At 43.4% G+C, this 24742-nt stretch overlaps 1 protein-coding gene across 1 annotated transcript; it reads left to right on the top strand.

The window, feature by feature from the left end:
- Positions 1-859: 859 nt before the first annotated feature.
- mtus2b (microtubule associated tumor suppressor candidate 2b) lies at positions 860-21768 on the top strand (the record flags this gene model as incomplete). Its single annotated transcript, XM_084466846.1, has 14 exons — positions 860-2611; positions 2924-3083; positions 3512-3730; positions 7163-7342; positions 11305-11400; positions 12629-12819; positions 16520-16586; positions 17114-17328; positions 17722-17827; positions 18097-18170; positions 18324-18422; positions 20518-20637; positions 21139-21236; positions 21561-21768. The coding sequence occupies 14 exons, from the start codon at positions 860-862 to the stop codon at positions 21766-21768; spliced, it is 3585 nt and encodes a 1194-aa protein (XP_084322972.1).
- Between the last annotated feature and the right edge of the window lie 2974 nt (positions 21769-24742).

Raw genomic sequence — 24742 nt, 5'->3', positions numbered from 1 at the left:
AAGGATTGGCAAAATTTGAAATACTGAATTCTGAGTTATTAAGACTGGTAGACATTCCTGGGCTGTATAGATGAAATTGGTACCATTGGTACCAAACAAAAATAAATACTTCATTCAACTAAAATATTTACTACTTTATCTATTTAATAAGCCGGAAAAAGGAATTACATAATAGTCATTATAAGAGAACAAGCTTTATCTTGCTTGTTTTCTAAATCTTCTGATGGAGCCATAGATTGTCTGGACGTCACCATAACAGATGAGAAACATTGCCCTTGAATGTCTCTGCTCACTGATTAAAAACATGGACGACTCTTCTTTTAGCATTTATCCAGGCAAATCCCTGAGCTGTCAGCCGGCTGATGTATAGCCAGGTTATGCTGATGGTGGAGAGAATGCTTTAGCACCAGACACTGCCCTGATGTTTATGGGGCAGTAGAGACCCATCACAAAATACAAATAACTGTGTGTGTGTGTGTGTGTGTGTGTGTGTGTGTGTGTGTGTGTGTGTGTGTGTGTGTGTGTGTGTGTGTGTGTGTGTGTGTGTGTGTGTGTGTGTGTGTGTGTGTGTGTGTGTGTTTTATTAAGCAGCCTCTTTGCCACCAAATTAGTTTAATGATATTGTCTGTTGTTTTAATTTCAACAGGATAAAGAAACTCTTCCCTGTGCCCTTTTCTTCACTGTTTTCCTACCGGTGATCTACAGGGAGTGTTATATATGTGAAACCTCTTGGGCACTGAGGGAATTACAAGCGCCTTCTGGGAGGAAAGGAAGTCTTTCTGCAATTGGATGCGATGGATGATTGATTTTTCAGCTGCTCCTGCGGGCCACAGTGAGATCTACACTAGTTGTTTGGGAGATGAGCGAGGAGCGAGGAGATCCGGTCGTCCAGGGGGAGGGGAAGAACAGCAACGCGCACGCGTGTTCGACCGCCGACAACGACGGCAACGCCAACGACATCCCAGCTGAGGGTGGCGATGGCGCTACGGAGGACGCGGGCACCCTGTCCATCCTGACCACAGAGACGGGGCCCCAGGACAAGGTGGTGATCTGGGGCACAGACTCCCAGTGCGATGACCCGGAGCTGGCCGAGTTTGAGATGCTGGAGTGCCAGGAGCTGGAGGCCTCCCTGGTGGAGGATGGCGAGGAAGGAGTGGGGCTCACCGAGCAGAAAAGCCATCCCCTGGCGGAGACCACACTCGGTGACGCTGAGCACAAAGCAGAGAGAAGGTCGGGAGGACATGGACCCATGGAGCATGGAGCCGATACCTCCGGTCCGGACATGGGCGAATGCGTCACCAGGACAGATTTGAGCTCCGAAAATGAGTTGTTTGTTTCCTGTATGTCAAGTCTGGGCGGGAGCTTGGCCAGCGCTCTGGACACCTCGGGCCGAACGACTGGGCCTTACCGGACCTTCTCAGAAGACCTCACCCTGTCATCCAGCGCCATCTCCGACAGAGTCAAGGTTCCCCCCCTGAAACCCAACCGCCACGCTTCCACCCCCATGATAAGCACAACGCTCAACAGGAGAGACGTGAACATGAACCGCAACTCAACCTCAGTCCTGTCCGAGGAGCTCATTCTAGAAGCACAACAGATGAACAACAAAGTTCCTCCAGGCAAACAGCACAACCCAGGTACGGAAGAGCACAGAGGCAACCTCAACCTGAGACGCCGAGGGGACAATAACCAAGATGGCTTCAATGGAACGGCCGAGCTGCACCAGGACAGCAACAGGAAGAAAGACCAGAGTACCCAGGCTGACGAGTTCCCCGACATGAACGATAACCCAACCATGTCGGGATCTAAAGGCACTCAGCCTTCCATAGAACTAGTGAGTAAGCAAGCCCCGTTTGACAAATTGTTCAACAAGCAAAAGTCCTTTGACAGAACATTAAAGAAACAGCCGTCCTTCGAGAGCACTTTGAAGAAGCAAGGCTCGTTTGATAACTCCTTTAAAAAGCAGGGCTCCTTCGAGAACAGCCACGCCACGAACACGTTCAGTCTGGAGAGGAGAAAGCCATGGGGAAGCCCTAGTCGACCGGTGTCTCCCATCCCTTCCAAGAACACCAGCTCCCCCAAGAGGAAAGATCCTGGTTCTCCCGCCAAGGTGGGAAGAGCCAGGGCAACCAGCCAGGAGCGAAGTGAATCCCCTCTCAGGAACACCACCTCGGTCAGACACCCCGCCAAAGCAGGCCTCAACAGTGGCATACCCAAACCCATCGCCAACCCTCCACAGAAGGAGTCTGACCACAGGATGTCCTCGCCCCAACAGAAACCCCAAAACGTCCGGCCGAAAATCATCACCTACGTTCGGAAGAGTCCTCAGACCAAACCGGAAGGGACAGATGTGCCAAGTGTGGTATCCGCCCATCCTTCTCCTTCTGCTGGTGGGAAAGACCCTGTCCAGGTGAAAGGTGCGCCAGTGCTCTGCTCCTCCAACCAGCTCTTTGATAAGTACCGGCAGGAGATGCAGAAGGCTGGCCACTGTCCATCGGGTCCGGGGGAGACTTTGGGCGGGAGGCCTTCCAGTAGCTCTTCTTCTCCTCATAAAGGGAGCAGGAAGCAGGAGAACTTCCACAGTGAGCCGTCTAACAAATATCTCCAAGAGGTAAGGAGTCTACTTCAAATCATTTGCACAATCACCTGCTGTTTCAATTCCATTTATTTAAAATAACTTTATTGTTCATTTGGAGCTTTGTTTGCATGTTTCCATACATGTGAGTTTACATACGAGTTCATGACAAAAAACAAAGTGTCCGTTAACAGAGTTAAAAGCAGTGTCCGGTACATGGGTTCAATGAATGTCCATGTTATTTAATCAAAGTCTGGAAACACACTCATCATATATTTATCATATATTTCCAATATTATCCAACACTTTGATCAATTGGTGGTCTCTGTTTTTATTTCTCCTTCTCAGCACCCGGCTGAAACAGGAGGTATGTTTCGCTCTCCGAGAACCATGAAGCCTCAATTAGGGATTGGTGCTGTCGCCAGGCAACAGCCGTCCAAAACTAAAGCTCCATTCAAGGTTCAAAGGTCAGCAGGGGGGCCTATGCACGGTCACGAGGACCCTTCAGGTAAGGAGGCTTTCTGCTACCTGAACATGATTCATGTTCAGGTAGCTGAGATTCATGTCAGATTGAAATGGTGGGAAATAGAAGGTGGTTGAGGTTCTTTAAATCAATTTTGAATTAAATCAAATTCTAATTAAATTTAAATGTTTTTAAAATTCAATGATTATCTCTTATGCTCTAATGCAATAGTTTTTTCTGTTGGAGAACTTATTCTTTGTCTCTTGTTTTCCTCCAATTTAATACACATTCAACCAATTTAAGGATTTTATGTAATTTCTATGTGGAAAGGGCTGCCTTAAAGCAATATAATTGTTAATAAGGATTGGAAAGGAAGTGATTCCTTTATTCTGTTATTCATGAAATGATTAAAATAATTATTGTTGTCATTATTGTCATTTGAAATAATTATATTGTTGTTCTTCAACCTCCAGGAGAGAACAGAAAGCCAGGCCACACCCATGTGTCTCTAGCCACACCCACTGGTCCCCCGCTGAGGGCGGGTCAGTCGGGGCTCCGCCCCCCGGGGTTTTCTGCCCTGCCACCCGCTCGCCGGGCCTCCTTCGGATTCGCCCGCAGTGGCAGTCCCTCGTCCATTACCAGCAACCAATCAGGAGACAGCACCAACAGCGACCCCTGTCAACATCATCAACGTGAGCCATGTTTTCGGTCCTATATTTGTTCATCATTTGTTTGTTTCGCTGGGGATGGACACTTGTTCATTCACTGGTTTGCCCTTTTACCCATGATCCTAATGTTGATAAGTTGGATGGATGGATGATGACTCAGGTAGTCCTTATGTCCTTTACTTCCCTAGTTTGTCCTTACTTCGTTGACCATAACACAATAATTATAATATTAAAGTCATAGATATGTATAGAATATTTGAATGTAAGGTTGAGACTGCCCTTGGTTTCATGTCCCCAAATATGGCACTTCCAGTAAGCAATGTGGTGATGAGTCTGTTGTACATTTTGTCACATAGAAGCCATGTTCTCTGTTGGTTAGTTACTGGCCTAATATGGTCTCAGTTCTGATCGGCTGATTAGTTTAGTTAATGTCTGAAGGAGGTGGTCTTCAAGTAGCGTCTGTCACACTGAACTACTCATTCTGTCTGATGGAGAGGGCTGCGACTAGACTGAGTTTTCTGCTGGTTAGTCAGAATTCTGGAGTTTTATTAAGAACGGCTTTAGATTTTTCTCAGCTTTGATTCATCAAAAGTGTGAGACTGGGTTCCCTCGTGTCTTCTCATCGAAATAACCTTGAGTTGTCTCTCAATCACGACCACTCTTATTTTGAAATGCTAGGGAGGATCTGAGACTGACAGAGTGAATATCACCCAAAGCCCTTTGTTTTCAGACGGTGGTGCTAGGTCTCTCACTATGCAGCTAAAGCATGCTTATTGAGGGCCCGTCCACACGGGCCCTCTCCACAAAAAAAGTTGGAGTGCATCAAACCTGCGCGCATCAAGCCTGCACACTGTATATAAACATACAGTCGAGGAGGAGAAAGCAGTTGTTAAACCTTTTAGATTGAGCAGAAAGACGTTTTAATGTACAGTTAGTAATTCAATTTACCAAGGGGCTGTATTTAAAGCAAAAAAAATAATACAAATCAAATAAATAAATTTAAAAAATGAACGCAACTCTAACATCCCCAGCTGGTGGCGGGGCGATTGACATCATCGTTTGCATTTCAGGCGTCCACACGAATCCTAACACAAAACCGCATAGCTCCGTTTTTATCTGAATCCACCCTCGGAGGTGGTTTCAGAAAAGTGCGTTTTCAAGCACCGGATCCACCGGATCCGTCTGGACGGTCGGCCCAAACTCACAAGACTAATTTGGTTTCACCAAAGAATCGGCTCTGTGTGGACGGGGCCTGAGACTCTCACAGCTAGGATTTCATCATGTGCTGCTAGCTCTGACTGACAGCTAGTGATTTTCATGGACACCACTCCAACCGGAAAGATGATGATAAGGGGTTGTTTTACTTTACAGATAGACACAAACAGGGTGTAGGGTATAACACATTAAAACTACAGTATCGTTATATGCGAGGATTGTGTATTCAAAGCCTTGAAACAGCATTCAGATCGTTTCTGTGACAAGATTTATTTTAGAGTAAAACAGGAAATAATGATAGCAAACTCCTACTCGGACATGGTGATGTCAACACGAAAAGTCTGTTTTAGTTTATTTTATTTTAATTTTTGAAAATGTGTTTAATGTAAATCTGTAATTTATCAAACAAGCAACAAAATAATAGTTAATTTCATTATATTTTCAAAAGAGTGAGTTGTATTAGCAGATTGGGGTGGGGCTGAGGGGTGGGGATAGAGCTGGGGTGTGGGGATGTGTAAGAGAAGTAAGGTGATGATAGTTATCTTTGAACTCTGTGGGAGTCACCAACCTAAAGCCTCCATCTCTTAGCCAATCATGTACCTTGTCTCATGGCCTCCTGAGAGCACAGCCACCATTGGTCCTACCAGGGGGATTCTCTCTGTCTGTAAAGAGAGAAATGTATTCCTCCTGCTTCAAGCTTCCAGCTTGTTCCATTACATCTATTATTTAGTATCTACAGTATGTGGTTCCTATAAGACATGGGATGTCTTCTTTGTTTGTACAAAACCATACATCAGTCAAAGCAATTAGGCTGAAGATTATTATTAACTTTCCGATTAGTTAAATAATGGGCACGGTTTGGCTGATAATTCTGCTGTATCTTTTCCAGGCAGTTTAAACTGCCTGGAGAAGATGGAGAAGGCTTTATTTATGTGTGTGCTTGTGTGTGTGCTTGTGTGCGTGCGTGACTTTGTGCATGTGCGTGTCAGCAATTTAGACAACTTATTGATTGCAGTGACCAAGGTGAATGCTTCATTGCGGTATTTAGATGGACCTATTCCATGGAAGCTTTTAATAGTCTTAGGAAGTGCTGAACGTAAAAGATAACTCTAAAAATATCTGTGTAGTGTCAAAGTCTTTAGGATGTTTTTGTATATTATGTTTTGCTGTGATAATAAATCCCACAACATAATTGTTTAATGGATGCAAATAGTTAGAGGCCAAATACTTAATAATAATTACTGCACTGATTAATAATTTAGCTGTTTACACCCAACTGATGTTCAGCTTTCCGTATGCCCATCTGTGGCAGGATGAGGACTAGCAGGGCAGCAGGAACAAGAGGGAAAGGACCCAAATGCACACAGTGTCACACAAAGGCTTTTAATTAAGACAACTCATAAATCTCAGTTCCAGAAACCTGGCATACAAAAGACTAATAACTAGAGCACAACAATGACAAAGGGACATGACAAATACAAACCGACAAGGGAACAATGGAAGTGAACTGGTATAAATGGGGAGTGCATGGTGAGGGGGATGAGGTGCAGGTGACAAGGAAGCTCAGGTGAGGGGAATTAAGTGAATGCAGATGGCAGATGGGCATGGCAGGATCTGTGAAGCAAGGTGAAGAGTCTACGGACATCTGTGGAGATGGGAACCTAAACAGAGAGTCAGACTATGACAATCTGTTTATGTCTTCTATCAAAGATAAAGGGCTGAAAACATACCAACCCTGTTGTACCGGGGCAAAGTCTTTATAAACAGCAAAGCAGATTTGTAATGTGAAATTGACATGATGCTTGTTCTCGGAAATTGTGTGACGGTTTCACACTGTGCCTAGTGTGAAATATCAAGGTTAATTTTGTGGAGCAGGCAATTTGTGGAGCAGGCAACAATGATTGCACTTTATTTCAAGATGGTGTGTGGAATAAATGTGCGTGTGTAGGTGTGTGTCGTTCTGGACAACTTTGATAATTTAACCCTAATCCTCTGGAACCATTTTTTAAAAGAATTGAATTATCATTTGCATTAGTCATTAAATGAATTCATGCTTCACTAACAATGCCAATTAACTGTTAATGTTGAACATTAAGCCACAGAAAATAAGTATTACATTTTCTAGTTTTCAGATTTAAGCTCATACAAATACAAAACAGCGACACAAAGACATATCTAATAAAACTGAACAACAAACAACAACGACAATTAATCTGAACAACCGAGTTTTCTTTTCCACAGACCCAAGCAGAGGGGGAGAGGAGGCGTCACTCCACAGGGTCACAGCAGCCCCTAGTGGCCCCCGGGGGAACAGCCCCCAGCCTCCTAGCTCCTCCTCCCCCAGCCCCGGCTCCACCCCCGCTCTCCAGCGACGCACCACTACCCCTCCCCGGGGCTCCCCAGCTCGAGGGTCCCCACAAGGTGAGCTACAAGTTGTCCTGTAGCTGTGTTTACTGTTGATGTCTATTTATACACTCCTCATGTCGCTACTATTGTTTCTGTTGTGGGTGAAACACAACACATACTCACACACACACACACACACACACACACACACCCACACTCCCCTATTAGGTTCCCACAAACACTTGAAGGTCATTCTGTCCGTAGACAATGTGACTGGAGGTAGGATGTTATTAAAGTTACAAAACAACATGAACTTGTTTTGATTGGTTGCTTTTCATGGGCAAGGAGGGGGTGTGGCATTGGTGGGAGGAGCTCTACAACAACAGTTTGACCGCATGACACTAGACAGCTGAAGCAAACAGCTCGACAACACACACACTCTGGCTGTGGCCCTCCAATAAGCGACTGGTTTCTAGTCGCTTATGTGTCTTTCTGCACAGACCTCTTGTTCTAAAAGTGTTATATCGATGAGTGCTAGTTATTATTTTTGAATGATTGTTTAATTTGTGATTAGCCAATTGTATCTTATCAAAATGTACAGCCAAATCTGCCAAATCGTTTGCACATAGCCAGTACAAAATATGTGTATATATATATATATATATATATTTATTTATTTATATCAGGGATGGGCAACTGGCGGCCCGCATCCTCACTCAGTGAGGCCCGCAGATAATTTAAGATAAATAAATAAAAACGGTTGTTTTAAAGTTTTTTATTTTTAAAGAGTCAAGATGAGAAGCCGAGTATATGTTCATAGAATTCAAAGGCAAACCCATGTATCTAGTTTGCTTAGAAACTATATCAGTCATGAAAGATTTCAACTTAAGTCGCCACTACTACAACTGCACTGAATATAATGCTAGTTGTTGTACTTAATGTTGGGCCACTGTTTTTCTGTTTTGTATGTATGCAAGCCCTTTGCACTGAAAAAAATAAGATTGTTGTTTAACAAGAGCATGCTCTTGTTGTTTAACAAGAGTATAGACATATTAAAAATGCATTTCAGCATGGAAAATATGAAATTAATGTATGTTGGTTCAATTAAAATACATAGGCTGAATTAATTCTTAGGTAGTGGCCATCCCTAAAATGCACCAGAATACAGGAAAATTTTCAAAATAGCCCTTAATCACGATTACAGTCTCAAAGGGGCCCCACAAGGGAAAGAAAAAACTCCCTTAAGCAAGGAAGATTATAGATGATCAGATAACAAGCTTTTGCTGAATTGTAATTTCCTTGTTAAATACACTGTGAAGTCGCCTCAGCAGCAGCAGTGCCCTCTAGTGGTCGAGGTGTGACACTGAGTGTTACAGTGGATAATTGAAAGAGGCACTGCTCCAGCTGGTTGGTTCACTGTATCGGTTGGTTCACTGCTCAGTCAACCTGAGCTAATCTACTTTCTGTATCAGTATACTATCAACACACACTGTTTTAGGGGAGACGACTGACATAACGGATGATTAGCAATAACTGACTTTTATTAAAACATGGAGTAAAACAAGGCATGTTGCTTATGCATTACAAATTTAGGATTAATGATTAAATGATAATATCTGTGTATACTTCTACGTATGTACCATTCATATCATCCTGATAACAAAACCAACCAACCCGAAATCTGAGGAACCCCAATTATTTTGTTCTATATAATAGAACAAAACACAGAGTGGCCATAAAAGGCCAAGAGAGGAAAAAACACCCCCTCCTCCATAGAAGTCTTGACCCTGAATGCCTTTTTTTTAGATGAACAGATTCAAATTCACACACTTATATAACAGTGTGGAATGATTTACATTTTACATTTATATTTGTATAGATAGTAAACATTTACACACAGTCAAAATAATGACTTTCTGGCTCTCCAAATGTTAGATGACGTCACTGTAACCTACGTTAGGAGGAGTATGTAATCAATTCTTCAAAACCTCACAGGCAAACTGGTTGGGAACTACTATGTTGATCTATATAGCCTACAGAACTATATTCTGTTCAACGGTACGAGCTTCGTCATACATATTCTACTACTGTAACTATTCCATCTTCAACTATTCTATGAATGTATGAATATATACTACATATTATACTGCTATATTCTATAGCAGTGGTTCCCAACCGGGGGGGCCCGACCCCCCGAGGGGGGCGCCAAAGATCCAGGGGGGGTCGCGAAGCCCTCTTGATTTTAAGGGGTTTAATAATTTTAATGTAATTAAAATGTTAAATAAATGAGTAAGTGTTTAATTCATATATATGTGACAAAATCAACTAAATTCAAGGGCCACATTAAACATTTATTCGTGTATTTAAATAGGTAAACAAATAAGTTATAGGCCGATATCACGAGGAACAGAGCATTCCTGTGTGACGTGAACGCCTCTCGTGCAGCAGCCATTGCCTAGCAACGTAAACAGAGCTCAGGCAGAGATGGCGAAGCGTCAGGTAGAGGAGACTGCGGAAAATGTCAAAAAGAAAAAGAGGGGCTTCCAAGAAAGTTATATTGAGTTTGGCTTCATAGAAGCAATGGATAAAATTAGAGCTGAATGTATATTTTGCCACGAGAAACTGGCAAATGAAAGTTTGAAGCCCTGCAAGCTGAGGCGACACCAGACAACTAAACATCCCGAGACGGTGGGTAAACCCAAAGAGTTTTTCATCCGAAAAAGAGAGCTTGTTGTCACTAGCAGGCCCCAAAACATAAAGGAGAGTTTCTTCAGGGCAGGAAGCGACCAGAGGCAGGCAACGGTTGCATCCCTTGAGTGCTCTCTCCTAATTGCCCAAGCCAAAAAGCCACACAACATCGGCGAAACACTGATTAAACCTGCGTGCATTAAAATGGCTGAGATACTGTGTGGACCGCAGGTGGCTAACAAATTTAAGACTGTACCACTATCCAACAACACAGTGAAAGACAGGATCGACAGAATGGCAGGGAACGTTGAGAAGACACTCGTTGAAAAAATCAGGACACGCCCGTTTTCAATCCAGCTGGATGAAACTACCACTGTGGCAGAGGAAGCAATTCTCATTGTGTATGTACAGTACATTGAGGAAACTGAGCTTAAACAAGACATTCTTATGTCTGTTAATCTCACAGCCACCACAAGAGGAGAGGATATTTTCGGTGTAGTCGACACGTACTTCACAAGGCACAATATTCCCTATGAAAATATAGTTGCATGCTGCACAGATGGAGCCGCCGCAATGATGGGGAAAAATAAGGGCTTCAACAGCCGTTTGAAGGAGAAGGCTCCGCACTGTTTAGTGTTTCACTGCATGATACACAGACACGCACTGGCTGCCAAACACCTCTGTGAAGACCTGGACGTAACCTTAAAGACTGTGGTCAAAATAGTCAACTTTATTAAAGCTCGCCCGGTCAACAAAAGGATCTTTGCACAGCTGTGTGAGGATGAGGCGCACCAGACACTTCTCCTCCACACCGAAGTGCGCTGGCTTTCCCGCGGCAGAGTGTTGGTGCGTTTCATGGAACTTAAAAACCAAATAAGTGAATTCTTAGCCGTTCATAACCAGAAACTATCCGACAAAATGACCGACGAGTTTCTCATTAAGACTTCATATCTTGCGGAGATATTCAGTCTGTACAACGAGGCAAACAAACGCATGCAGGGCGCGGATGCCAACGTAATGGAGTGCAAAGAGGCAGTGGATGCGTTTGTGCGTAAAGTGGAGTACAGGAAGAATAAACTGGGAAAGGGGGACCTGCAACAGTTTCCCTTGCTACAACAACAGTCAGGGGGGAAGTTATCTGATGCTTTGGCCAGACAATTCACCCGCCACATGGAGCAGCTTCAAGAGGATATGCACTCGCGTTTTTCGGATATTAATGAACATGGGGGGTCACCAAAATTTACAATGGTAAAAATATGGGTCCCTTAAGAAAAAGGTTGGGAACCACTGTTCTATAGTATATGGTATATGGTAGTCTTCCTGTCTCTGACAGTGTTTTAACCTCTCAGTGTCCAGGAAGGAGCTCCATAGAGAGACAGAGAGCCGCTGCTCCCCAGCCACCCCTAAACGCCTCGCAATGGTTTCTCCCAAACCACAGTCCCCTGGTGAGTGCTTGCCCATTACATCACCACGTGTGTGTGTGTATATATATGTTTGCCCATGTTTTCTAGGTAATTGTGTGTGTGTGTGTGTGTGTGTGTGTGTGTGTGTACATGTACACTTGTTTCTATCTACTGACGTATGTGTGTGTGTTTCCGTGTTGTGTGCCTGTCTATATGTAAATGTACATGTGTTACTGTGTGTGTATGTACATACTGTATGTGTCTGTTTTACTATCTACTGTTAAAATGTCATTACCTTAATGGCATTGTTCCTTTATTCCCTTAAATAATGTATGCCCTCTCTCTCTCTCTCTCTCTCTCTCTCTCTCTCTCTCTCTCTCTCTCTCTCTCTCTCTCTCTCTCTCTCTCTCTCTCTCTCTCTCTCTCTCTCCTCTCCCTCTGTGTCTCTTTCTCTCCCTCTGTGTCTCTTTCTTGCCTTACTGTATTTTACAACCCATGCCACACCCGCTGTTGTCATGGTGACCATGCTAGTTATGTTGCGTGGTCAGATTACTATTCATTATTTACACAAATCAGCATTCATATATTTCTGAGTGTATTTCTCTTATCTGTGTAAAGTGTAATCTTGTTTGAAAATACCAGACACTTCTGCAGAAAATAAACATACATACATGATATAAAACATATTTTATATCAATGCCTTTTTAAATCTTCAATAATGTAGTGACTCCTTGACAGTGCACTTGTAACTTGATACAGTTAGCGAGTCACACAGCTACCATATACGTATCAAACACATCGGGTATTCGTACCCACAACCTTCCAACAACCTTACCACCATCAGACCAGTTTTCTGTACCCCTCACATCCCCATCATTCCTTGTAGGTATAACAAAGAACCAGCAGCCCCAGGAACCAGGGGTACCCCTGTTTGGCCCCCACCTCCCCCAACCCCAGTTTACTGCAGAGTTTACGTTTCTACCAAGCAGTGTGATTTCCTTCTAGCCAATAAGCCTTTTCTTCCTTTGTTTAGGATCTCAGTAGGTACACCTTCATATTATGTAGTTTGCGCAAGGTCATGGTGGAAAATGTATTTAATGAAAAATAAAATTTGTATATGAATGAGTTGGCATACACCTCTGTAAAGCATTTGTTCTCTACCGTCACCCTTAAACGGTCTAGAAACCAATGGGTGGCGTCACTGATCCATTCACATCCATACTGTTCTCGGATATTTACCCGCAATCCTCTCTCTCCCTCTCTGCTGCAGCCCGAGGGCAGTCGAGTAGGAGTGGGACGAGGGACGAGTGTGTCCATGAGAGTGAGCGGGCACTGGTGCAACAGCTCCGGAGCCTGTGCCAGGATCAGGCCCAGCAGGTCCAGTACCTCCAGGCCCAGCTGAGGAAGGCCTCGCTCGGCCTGGAGGTGTTCGCCATCACCACCCAGCACTTCTGCCAGAAGGTGCGTAAGAAGGAGTGTCACTTCAAATGTGTTTTATTGGTGGCTCAACCCATTGATGGGCCAACCACGCGGGCAGAGCCTTTTGGCAATCACTGGTTAGATTCCAGCCTGATTTCCCCTCGCTCTTTCAATCCATTTTCCTCTCTCTTTCCGAACTCTCCTGTTCATAAGGAGTCAGAAAGCAGACATTCAAAACATGCGTTTAAATAAATGCTTGGCGATTTCAAGTTAAAGTAGCCTGTGGTTTGAAACAACAGACCGTGTGTCTGTGTTTATATGTGATTAGAAATCCTTATATTGTTGTACATTTCTGCTGCTATAGTTGAGTCCTGAATAGAGCCTTGTATTTGACTTTAAAAAAGAAAGAAAGCATTTTATAGACTGCTTGTACTTGAAGATTTGCTTAGAAAAAGAGGTATTACCCTCAATCATGTGAGATGTTAAGTTAAGTTAAGTTATCCATTATTGTCTCTTTTTGGGGGAAATTCTTTCTCTGCTTTTGTCCCATCCGGGAGCCGGTGAGCACAGGGGGGCACACCGGCAACCCCGGTGCAGTGGGCAGCCTCAGTGCAGCGCCCGGGGAGCCAGGTGGGGGTTTCAGGTGCCTTGCTCAAGGGCACCTCATCCGTGGATGAGGACGTAGGAGAGTGCTGCACAACTACACCCCCCCCCCCCATCCATATTTTTGCCTACCGGTCGGGATTCGAACCGGCCACCCTCCGGTTACCTGTCCAACATTGACTTTCATGCTATCTCACCCAAGCCTGCACATATTCTAGGATTTACATACATACAGCACTTTATGACAACGTAAGTGCATGCGTGTCTTAGCATTGGGTGGTCCCGATGGGGGGAAATCAAACCCAGGATTGCCATTCATTTTCTCCTACCTCACCCGAATTGCTCTCTACGCTGAAATTCCCCCCTCCCACTTTATCTCCCAGCATGCATCACTGCCGCTACTGGGCGAAGTGGAATATGTTTTATAGCCTGTAGTAAAAGCACAGCTGTGTGATGTGAATAACAAAGAAAGCATTCTGGGCGGTAACCCCAGACACGCCCTGGATCTACTCTCAGGTCCGGGATTTGATCCAGGACCTGTCGTGACCACCAGTATTGATTGGTTAGTGTATTGATTTGTCATTTGAGCACAAGAGAGATTGTTGATGTTTAGGATGAAGCTAGGTGCTGGAATATATGTGTGTGTGTGTGTGTGTGTGTGTGTGTGTGTGTGTGTGTGTGTGTGTGTGTGTGTGTGTGTGTGTGTGTGTGTGTGTGTGTGTGTGTGTGTGTGTGTGTGTGTGTGAGTGACAAGACCAGGTTAATTGGCAATTTATTTATCCTCCTCCATCTTCTCTCCAATTGTTACCCTGGTGTGTGTGCATATCTTTGCGTGTGTAGTCTGGGCTGGGCAGTCTTTGTTACAGGAAGGATCACGTCAGGGTCCTGTGACATATTTTTCTTCCACTCCTCCTTTTCCTCTTTACTTTCCTATTCCCTTTTCTCCTATTATATTCTCTTCTCTCCTGCCCTCCCATCCTCTGCTCATTATTAATGTCTCCTCCTCTCCTACAACCTTGTCTCGTTGTCTTCCTTCTCCCCCTCTTTCTCTCGTCTTCTTTTTTTTTTTTTTTGCTTGTCCTTCTGTCCTCTCCTCGTTCCCTACTAATTTCTACTGTTGTCTCATCTCCTTTCTCTCTCTCCTCCTTAAACTCCTCTTCTCTCCTCCCCAGCCTCTCTCAACAGGGGACATCCCTCTCTGCATTTGTTTCCTAGTCTCTCTCTCTCTCTCTCTTTCTCGTTCTCTCGCGCTCGCTCTCGTGCTCGCTCTCTCTGTGTATCCCTCTCCCCTCATCCCCCTCCCTTAGCAGGGTGCATCCCTCTCCCTCTGTTTACTGCTTTCTCTCCTCCCTCCCTCTCTCTCGCTCTCTCTCTCCCTCGCTCTCTCTCTCACTCTTGTGTATCTCCTGCTGCGCTCTCTCTCTCTGTATCGTGGCTGGGGCTCCAGCAGGACAGAATGATGCTGTCTGTTAGCCTGCTAGCCTGCTAGCCTGCATGCTATGGGCCTGGGCTGCGCTAAGAATGTCCTCCATCCCATTCGCTGTCTGGAGCCCACGGTAAAAAAACACCAGCATCCAGGTCTGATGCTACTCTCTCTTTCTGTTTCTATGTCTGTCGCTCATTGTCATTCCTGCTCTGATGCTGTGTGCGTTTCTCTCTCCCTCTCTCTATTCTTCTGTTCTCTCTCTCTCTCTCTCTTTCTCTCTCTCTCTTCCTCTATCTCTTTTTTCTCTCCCTCTCATTAATCTCTCTCCCATCTCTCGCTCTCTCAAACACGCTCTCTCTAACTGGTTCTCTCCAGCTCTAAGCTTCACAGCGGTGGGTTTGGAGGGTTCTCGTGTGTGTGTGCGTGTTTCCATTTAGACTCAGACGCTATGAGTGTCTAGCCATGTGCATGATTGCTTTCAAGTCTGTTTTGGTCTGCTCTGTCGTAGTGTAGTGTCGTAGCATCCTATAGCATTGTACTAGACTGAATGCAAAAAGGGAGTGTCGGAGCTATTAGGGGACAGAGGGAGATGAGGGAGGGTCGGGGGGCTGGATGTGCTGAGTCAAAGCAGGCTTAGCATCGCTCTCTGCCCCTGTCTCCTTTCCTCCATCCGCTGCTAGTGTTAGCATCAGGGCTAGACAGTGTTGGCACCTGTGCTAGTGTTAACTCTGCGGCCAGTGTAACCGTCAGTGCTTGTTTTAGCAACGATCCTAGTGTTAGCATCAATGCTTGTGTAAGCGCAAATGACACACTAATATAAGCCTACCAAGCTAATAAGCAGCTGTTTGCTAGCATTATGTCTGTGATTTAATTATAGTAAACCTGATTATGCAATGTGGGTTATTATCTGAGCAGGCGTGCACCTTATTTTGGCTGACCAGATTTTATGTTAAAATATGGTATTATTCTGGATCTAGGGTTTTTTATAAGCATCAAAAATCAACATTTGTACCCCTAGTTGTATTCCTAGAATGTATTGAATTTACAATTTAAAATAAGTGTTTAGCTAGATGATTCTAGCTAGAAGATGTCAGTCTGCATAGCTGCCCTTACATACACATCCCTGTTTACCATTCCGGTAACTGGATGCGGTTGCCATGGCAGGCGTTTAATTTGAGATCAGGACATTAGAGGGGTTCAGCAGGCTCCCAGGGAAAAACCGGTGTACAATGAATTATGGGAAGGGGTGAAGGAGGAGCAGAGGAGGAGGAGCCGAGTAGCCACAGGGGGATGAAAAATGGTTGTTCCTTCTCTCTGAGGTCACGGCAGTCTCGCCACCTGACGACAATATGTCATTGCTTAGGAGCTTTTAGAAAGATGACATCACCGCTGCTTTGGGAAACACTCCCTCATACTTGTATTCTTTCTCACTCTCTATCTCTATCTCTCGCTATTTGTCTCTCTCTCCCTCTGTCTCTCTCTCCCTCTCTCTCTCTATATATATCTCAGTACACAAAGTCTGTTATCATTTTCTTCAAAGTTGGCAATACATTGGGAGGTACTTCTTAATTTATCTTAAAGAGTAACTACACACTAGCCTTATTTTATACATTTTCTGCCAACTCAAAATGTGTTTGTACCTTGGTGTGTGTGTGTCTGTGTCTGTGTGTGTGTGTGTGTGTGTGTGTATGTCTGTGTCTGTGCGTGTTTCAGAGTGAGAGCGCCATAGAGAAGCAGAGGGAGCTGTCACTGGAGCTCGCTAAGATCAGGGATGAAGTGGGTAAGTGACATCACAATGTAACCGCAACTAGCACATGTAAGGGGACTAGTATAGTTGAGGAACAGGCTAGCCTGAACAGTAAGCTACAAATATCAAAATCATGGCACATCTCAGTAGGATTGACCCAATTAGAAAGCTAGGATGGTTCAGAATATACACACTACACACGGTATTCTAGTGCAGATCACAATGCACTAACCATTCTGATCACAAACCAAATGCTAGTATAAATCAGAATGTTATGACAGGCCACACTTTCTACAGTTCCGATCCCAGATTGAGGTTGTCATAAATCCAACTGCTGTCGCGTTGCCATTGCGTTAAGTGTTGCATTCAACTATTCCTCAGTGTTAAGCGTTGCACTTGTGAACGTGCTTGGCAGTTGTACCACAAACTCATCTGTCCTTGCCTTAGCGCTTGTAAAATCAACTGTAATTTCCTTTCTTTTAGAATCTAGAGTTGCGTGCTTGTAAAACCAACCGTTGTTTCGTTCTTGTAACGCAAACGGTCGTCTCCTTAACACGTAGCGATTAGCGTTGCGCGCTGGGAGCACCTGCAGCGGGACAAGGAGGAGTTGGAGCGGCGCTTCCGTAGCGAGCTGCGTGGGCTGCGGTCCCGTCAGCAGGGGGAGCTGGTGGCCCTGGAGGAGCGGCTGAGGGCCCGACACGCAGAGGAGAGCCTCCGCCTGCAGGAGGAGCAGCAGCAGGAGGTGGAAGAGCTACGCGCCTCCCAGGAGGAGCAGGTGGGTGTGTCTGCAACATCAGCTTTGTTTCCACCAAAACATTGACTATCTATGTTGATTTTCAGAGAAGCACCAATGGGGGAAAAACAAAAAAAATTGTACCGTCCATGATGTCCGTGGTCCAACTTTTCCTGTTTTTTTTCACAGCCCAGGAGTAGTATGCAGTATAATCGTACATTATAAAATAACCAAGCATGATGGTTACCCTTTAAATGCCACCGGAGAAATTCAATTTCCAGCAGTGTTTTGAGTATGTCTCAGAAAACGCACATAAGTGAATACATACGTAGTACGTGCATGTTAACTATAATTGTCCAGCAGCTGTACTGGCAGCCAAGGCAAACGGTTGAGCAGTGGTTGCCATTGGTTACATGAAGTCTGATTGGTTCCCAGATCGACGACATGAGCGAGAGCCACGAGGCGTCCCTGATGGAGATGGAGAAGAGCCACAACGACACCCTGGTCACCCTGAGAGAGGAGAACACTAGGACTGTCAAAAGTACATCTTACCTCATCATTACCTTAGCATTATCTGACTATTACCTTCTCATTACCGTATGAATACCAATATCTTTCCATTACACTCTTAGAGCACTCTTTCTAAGAAAATTGGAGAAGAGATGAGCATGAGCCTATTTTTGGTTTGTTTTAAACTACACATTAACAACCTTTTTCTTAACATTTGCTGACTTTGCCATTTTGAAAAGCATTCGTTATTTTCGCCTATCATGGACATTAAACAGTTGAAACTTTCAACTTTATTCTCAGACCTAAAGATGGCCCACGAGCAGCAGAGGAAGTCCCTAGAGGAAGACTTTGAGAAGCTTCGTTTGTCGTTGCAGGTAAATCATGTCCTCTCTTTTCCTTTATTTCTCCGCCAGCCTTGCTTTTCAGTTAAAAAAGTAAAGAATACCGCAGTAGAATAAGGTTATGCATGTCGTGAGTTACTTACCACTAGACTCACATGGCCCTGTACGTTTGGTTGAATCCACCAGGACCAGGTGGACACACTGACCTTCCAGAACCGCAGCCTGCGGGACCGGGCCAAACGCTTCGAGGAGGCCCTGCGACGGAGCACCGATGAGCAGATAGTGGTAATGAACAGATAGTGGTAATGAGCAGATAGTGGTAATGAGCAGATAATGGTAATGAACTGATAGTGGTAATGAGCAGATAATGGTAATGAACTGATTGTGGTTATAAACAGATAGTGGTAATGAGCAGATAGTGGTAATGAACTGATAGTGGGAATGAACAAATAGTGACAATAAGGTGATACTGGCAAAGAACAAAAAGTGGTAATGAGCAGATGGTGTTAATGCAGAGAGTGGTAATGAGAAGATAGTGGTAATTAACTGATAGTGTTAATGAAGAGAGTGATAATGAGAAGATAGTAGTAATAAACTGATAGTGTTAATGGACACAGTGTTTCCCACAGACCAGGTAGCAATGTGTGGTGCCCCCCTGCAGGGTTGGCAACTTGTTTGGTTTTTGGCCGGAGTGAGACTCTGTAGAATCTTATAATGCGTACATTATAACCGCGGGTGGAATTGTTGAGGGGGGGGGTACGGGATTACGGGCTGGCGGGGTTGATGAGGGGGGGAGTTGGGTTGCGGGCGGACGGGATTGTTGTGTTGGATTGCGGGCGGCCTGGATTGTTGACCGGGGGGGGGGAGGGGGGGGTACGAGATTACAGGCTCGCAGAGTTGTTGAGGGGGGAGTGGGTTGCGGGCGGACGGGATTGTTGTGTTGGATTGCGGGCGGACAGGATTGTTGACGTGACATTTGTTGCGTGTGCGTGAGAACGTGAGATATTTATACTTAAAAAACATGTTAAAATAAAAATACATTTAAAAAGCGGAATCAATTTGTGGCGCTGTTGAATCTGCTGTTGAATCGGTGGCGCTGCGCCACACATTGGTCTATGTATGGGAAACACTGGGACATATAGTTAAAATGTAACATAAGTATTATTAGGGTCCGGGCAGCTAAGCTGCCGGGAACCTATTGTATTCCTAGGAATTCTTTCTTCTTCTTCTTCTTCTTCTTCTTCTTCCAAGGAAGTCATACTTCCCATGGGTGAAAACTCACCAAACTTTGCACAAAGGTCCAGTCCCATGCCAGATTCACTCAACTCCAAGGACATGTGCCCCCCCCCCTCCTAGGGGGGGCACAATAAGCGTTTAAATTTAAAAACTTAAAAAATTCCTACCAAACCAACGGTAGATGCTACAGTGTTGAAACTTCACCACAATGTAGCCTCAATACTGCTGAAACTTTTGTCCACTTAAACTCATTACAAATTATGAAGTCCATCACTCTGTTTTTTTCAATAACTGTAAAACTTTTAAAATGTATCTCCTCCCACAATTTTTGCTCAATTGTCACCAAACTTGGTACAGAGCATCTCCAGACCGTCCTCAACAAAACTTGTTTCTCGGATTTTTGATTAAGCAAAAATTGATCCTACAGTGCATGAAAACGTATGACTGTAAACAGTACTGTAAACGTATACCATCAAATTCTTGATAAATACATTTTCAATCTTCCTGAAAAAAATTGAGAATATTCTGGAGTCATGGTTGATGAAGTTTGGCAAATATCAGAATTTTATCTCAAAAACTGAATTTTTGAGAACATTTTGAATTCTGCTCTCATGGGAACAACTGCAGCCAATGTGAGAGTGGAATTTTTAAACATCATATTTTCTCTTATGAAGCAAAACACTTATCATTAAAAACAAATCACCAACATTTCCATGCTGTCAAGATGCAATTTATGTATTATCAGATTTTTGTTTAGATGACTGAATTTCTGAAATTTTGACCATTTTTTAAATTTGCCTTTACAACAGTGAATGGCTTACTCAATTTGTGAAGCCACTGTTGAAATGCCACTTGCCAATTAGCTCAGTGCGATAGACAATGGTCTTTGGTTCCAGAGGTTGTGGGTTCAATCCTCAACTGGTGCAAATTGAACATTATAAGGTCAACTGTCCTGTCTTCCTATTCTCCTGTTTGTTGCTCAGAATTTGCCAAAATTAGCCCGGACCCGACCCATTGCTGCGCAGCAGCTATAATTATTATTATTATTGGTAGGATTTTCAAATATTGTTGATCTGTTAAATCTCTTTCTGGGGCATTAACTCTGACCGAAGCTGATGATTCTGTGTGGTCGCTGTGGTCACAGGAGGCCCTGGCTCCCTACCAGCACATCGAGGAGGACCTGAAGAGCCTAAAGGAGGTGCTGGAGATGAAGAACCAGCAGATCCACCAGCAGGAGGTGAAGATCTCTGAGCTGGAGATAATGGTAAGCTCCAAACACATGCTCAAAGCGTCCAGGCTTCAAAATACAATGTATGTAATATGTATGTAATAATGTTAGAATACTGATCATGTTCAAAGGCCAACAGTAAATGTGGAATTTCTGTTCACATTCTCAAAACCCGGAATTTCCTTTTCCATTTAAAATGTTGTTTGCGTAGCTTTTGTTACGTGGGAAATAAATATATACAACTCTGAATACTGATAATGTTCTCAAGACCAACAAGAAACCATGCAACAACTACTATAATGTAATTATGTGCACAAATTTGACAGATGTTCATGGTTATATTGACATACTGACATTAATCATTCATAAAGAATAACTAGACTAGACGATAAAGACAATATCAATTATTAATGTTTGTCAATGTATGTCAGTCAATTGATTGCCAATATATTTCCATTTAAAATGGCGTCTTTGCAGCCTGAGGTATACTATGAAGAATTTAATGTTGTGTTTGTCTCCTCCTGTGCTTTTGAGCAGGCTGAAAAGAATGTGTACTTGGAGGAGAGAGTGCAGGTGTTACAGCAGCAGAACGAAGATCTCAAGGCCAGGATAGACAAGAATGTTGCTACGTCCAGGTCAGTGGACGTAGACACTTCCTAAATGCACTGCATTTCCTTTTATTCCCTACAAGCCTCCTGTCACAGAGAGTTGTTTATATGTCTAATTAAATAATTATATTCCCTCTCAGTTATATTTTCCTCTCAGAAAATGACTGTCTCTGAACAGGGTCGGACTTTTACCTTGAACATTTGTGGGATTTTCAATAAAAACTTTGTTCAAGAAGAAATCGTTATCTCTAAGAGTTTGTCTCTATTTCTAACTTTAGCACAGTAGGAATTTGACTTTTCATATTCCTTCCCTCTTACACCTTTTACTACCCCTCTTCCGTCTCTCCCCAGGCAACTATCAGCGGAGAATGCCAACCTGCAGGTGCATGTGGAGCAGGAGAGCAAGGAGAAGAAGCGCTTGAGTCGCACTAATGAGGAGCTCCTGTGGCGTCTCCAGACGGGGGAACTCAGCCCCCACATGTCCCCAAGCTCCTCCCCCATCCACCAGACCTTCTCAAACCCCGCCTCCCCGGCACGCCCGCACTCTTACCACCAATAGGAAGACTCATCATTGAATACGTGGTGAACGATTTGGTGCACAATCGACCGATACGGCTCGTTTTTGCACACACTTACAGTACATGGAGGATTTGGTTGAAGATAACCAATTGATATCGAGACCAAAACTGAGGTAACGGCAAACACTTAGGTGCACATGCTAACGCAGCGTCTATGAAGGGTTTGAGATGCTTCGTATAGCGCTCTGTTAAATGTTCCTCTCCGTTCACAGGGTGCAGTATTGTGGATGAAATTACATTACTGAACCTGAAATAACTTTCAAGTATTAAACTCTCCATCTTTTAAAATCTGTGAGGACAGTGTATGTCCATTTTAGCTTGTGACACATTTCAAACCTCGTAGCCCAGGGATTTCTAGCTCCGAGTTGAGTGGCAATGCTTTGGATCGAATGTGTGACTCTATCCCACATTGTCTTTACCTCCATGCAGTACGCTGAACTGTACCTCCATGCGGTACTTTGTACTGTATCTCCATGCGGTACGTCGAACTGCACCTCAATGCGGTACCCTGAACTGTACCTCAATGCGGATACAAAATACCAGAGTATCAAAGACATGAATAGGAAATACCTGAATATCAACTCCCTGACTACAAAATACCAGAGTATCAAAGACCTGAAGATCCAATACATGAGTATCCAAGGCATGAACATCGAAGGCAAATCTCAGTACAAAAAAAGACCTTAGAATTATATATGAGTCGAAGACCTGTATATCAAATCATGAGTATTCAAATCCAGATGAGTAAAGACCTGGGTATCAAGAAAATTTGTATTAAAATCCACAGTCAAAGACAAGAATATCAAAGACATAAGTATTAAAGACCCGAGTATCAATCCCAGGAACCATAACTTCAGGGGACTTAAATATGTCCTAGCTCACCGTGCCTCATATCCACATGTTTCTCCACCATCTTCTCACCCAGGGATTGAGCATCTGAATGTCCATCAAGAACACAAAGAAACACCTCGTCTTTTTCCCGCCATTTTCTCCCACCAGCAGCACAAGGCAACAATGGGCTGTTGGCCTCCTACTGAACTAAATGGCTACTTAATACTACTCCTATTCAAATCAAGTCAGTAATGAAACAATTTAACAGAACTACCTACAGGATATGAAAGATACTGGCGTGAGCTCTTTTCAGAGTTTGGTTTGGTTTTGTGTAGGAATAACTGTTTTATTATTGAGCTGGTGGCTTCCTGTTTCCCCTCAAGAAGCAACGCCATTTGCCTGGCTAGTTACATGTTAAGACTGTCAATGCAATGCAATACTAGTATTACGATTTATAAGTTCAAGTGTACGAACTGATCATGTATTTCAAAATGTTCTTCTCCCTCTGTAAAAGCATGCGCTGTCTTATGGTCCAACTTTAACTGGTGCATTTTTGGGGGCAGATTTTGTCAACTCTACAGCATGTGGGAATGGGGTACGTAGAGCAATTCAACTCATCTAGGACAGTTCCTTTACATGTTCAACTGACATTCCATGGAAAGCTTAGGGGCCACATTCCTTGAAAAAAAACATTTACAAAAACGCCATTACAAACTTGATTACTCCTTCCATTCTACCATGCCATCATTTGTGCGATTGTCTGGAATGGTTGCTGTTTGTATAATTGTCAGTTTTTTATTTTCTTATCAATGTGGGACTGAGGATCTGAACCTCCACGTCACCACCCTGGATTTAAAAGGTTTCTCAGTTTCCGTCATCATACCATTTAACATTTATAAAAAAATAATAATAATGGCAAGGAGAAATAACGGATGGAAAGTGGTTGAGGTGAACTTGAGAAATTAGCCACCTGTTACATTTCTAACATGGGAATAATCTCAGGTTTTGAGGAGGATCACGACTCATCTGAGGGAACCAACTGCCATTAATTGTATTCTACTGGAGTTCAAACTTCTTTCAATAACATGTTTCTTTAAATTGTCTTTCGTCTTAGTTTCGGCATTCCAAGTAGCCTATGTTGTATGTATTAATTTATATATTTTAATAATTTAAAAAAAATTCTTTCTGCGACTATCAGTAGAAAACCGCTGCAAGGATGAATTACATTGAATGCTGGATAACCCAATTGTAATATGTAAACACCCAAACACACACTGAGTCAGACATTCTTGCGTAAAACGTCTGCATAAAGCAGAGTTGGTACGACTATTATTATCTAAACCGAAATCACTGAAGGGTTGTACCATTTGACGAAAAACGTATTGTTGCAAACTGTATTTCTCGCTATCAGGTACTTAAAGGGCAGTGATTGCCTGTGTCCTTGTGGACATGACCATTTTGTCTCTGACTGAATGTTAGCTTCACAGTAGAAAAGGGAAGTGTTTACAGTCAAGTTGAAGCAAAAGCGCTATTTCGCTTGCTAGCCATGTTTTTTCATTGTTAACAGGGCAAGTTGTAACGATTGTAATCACTGATTTACCACATCCCTCTCGTTGAAGATGTTTATTTCAAAGCATGTCTATTTTTATTCAGGTTATTTATTATTATTATTTATGATCATTGCTTGTTTTGTATTTTATCAAAATTGCAGCTTTTGTTGATTACAAGATTGTTATCCGTGATAAGACACTTGTCTGTACTATATATGTTGCACTTTGTATTTAAGTAAGACATCACATTAAAAGTGTACAAACAAGATATATGTAAAATATGTCAATAATAAGGATATATAGCGCTCCCTGTAACATTTTGGCATGACAGTGGTGCAAAACGATCTAAGCCATCGAAAAGAAAGGTGAACCTTGCAAAAGCGGCACAGCTAAAAATATCAGCAGGTTCACGACAATTATTAGCGCCTTACGATTCAACAGACTCACATTCACGCTAAGAAAACCCTAACCATAGCTTGTTAAATGTTAAAGGTGACATATTATACCACCAGGTGTGAGTATGATTAGCAGTTACAAGCCGTTTTGAAAATCTGCCTCTTCTGACATCACAAGT

The sequence above is a fragment of the Micromesistius poutassou genome (genome assembly GCF_964030765.1).
Source record: "Micromesistius poutassou genome assembly, chromosome: 4".
Lineage (NCBI taxonomy): Eukaryota > Metazoa > Chordata > Actinopteri > Gadiformes > Gadidae > Micromesistius > Micromesistius poutassou.
Note: the sequence above shows the minus strand (reverse complement) of the source record. Positions and strands in the feature narration are given on the sequence as shown.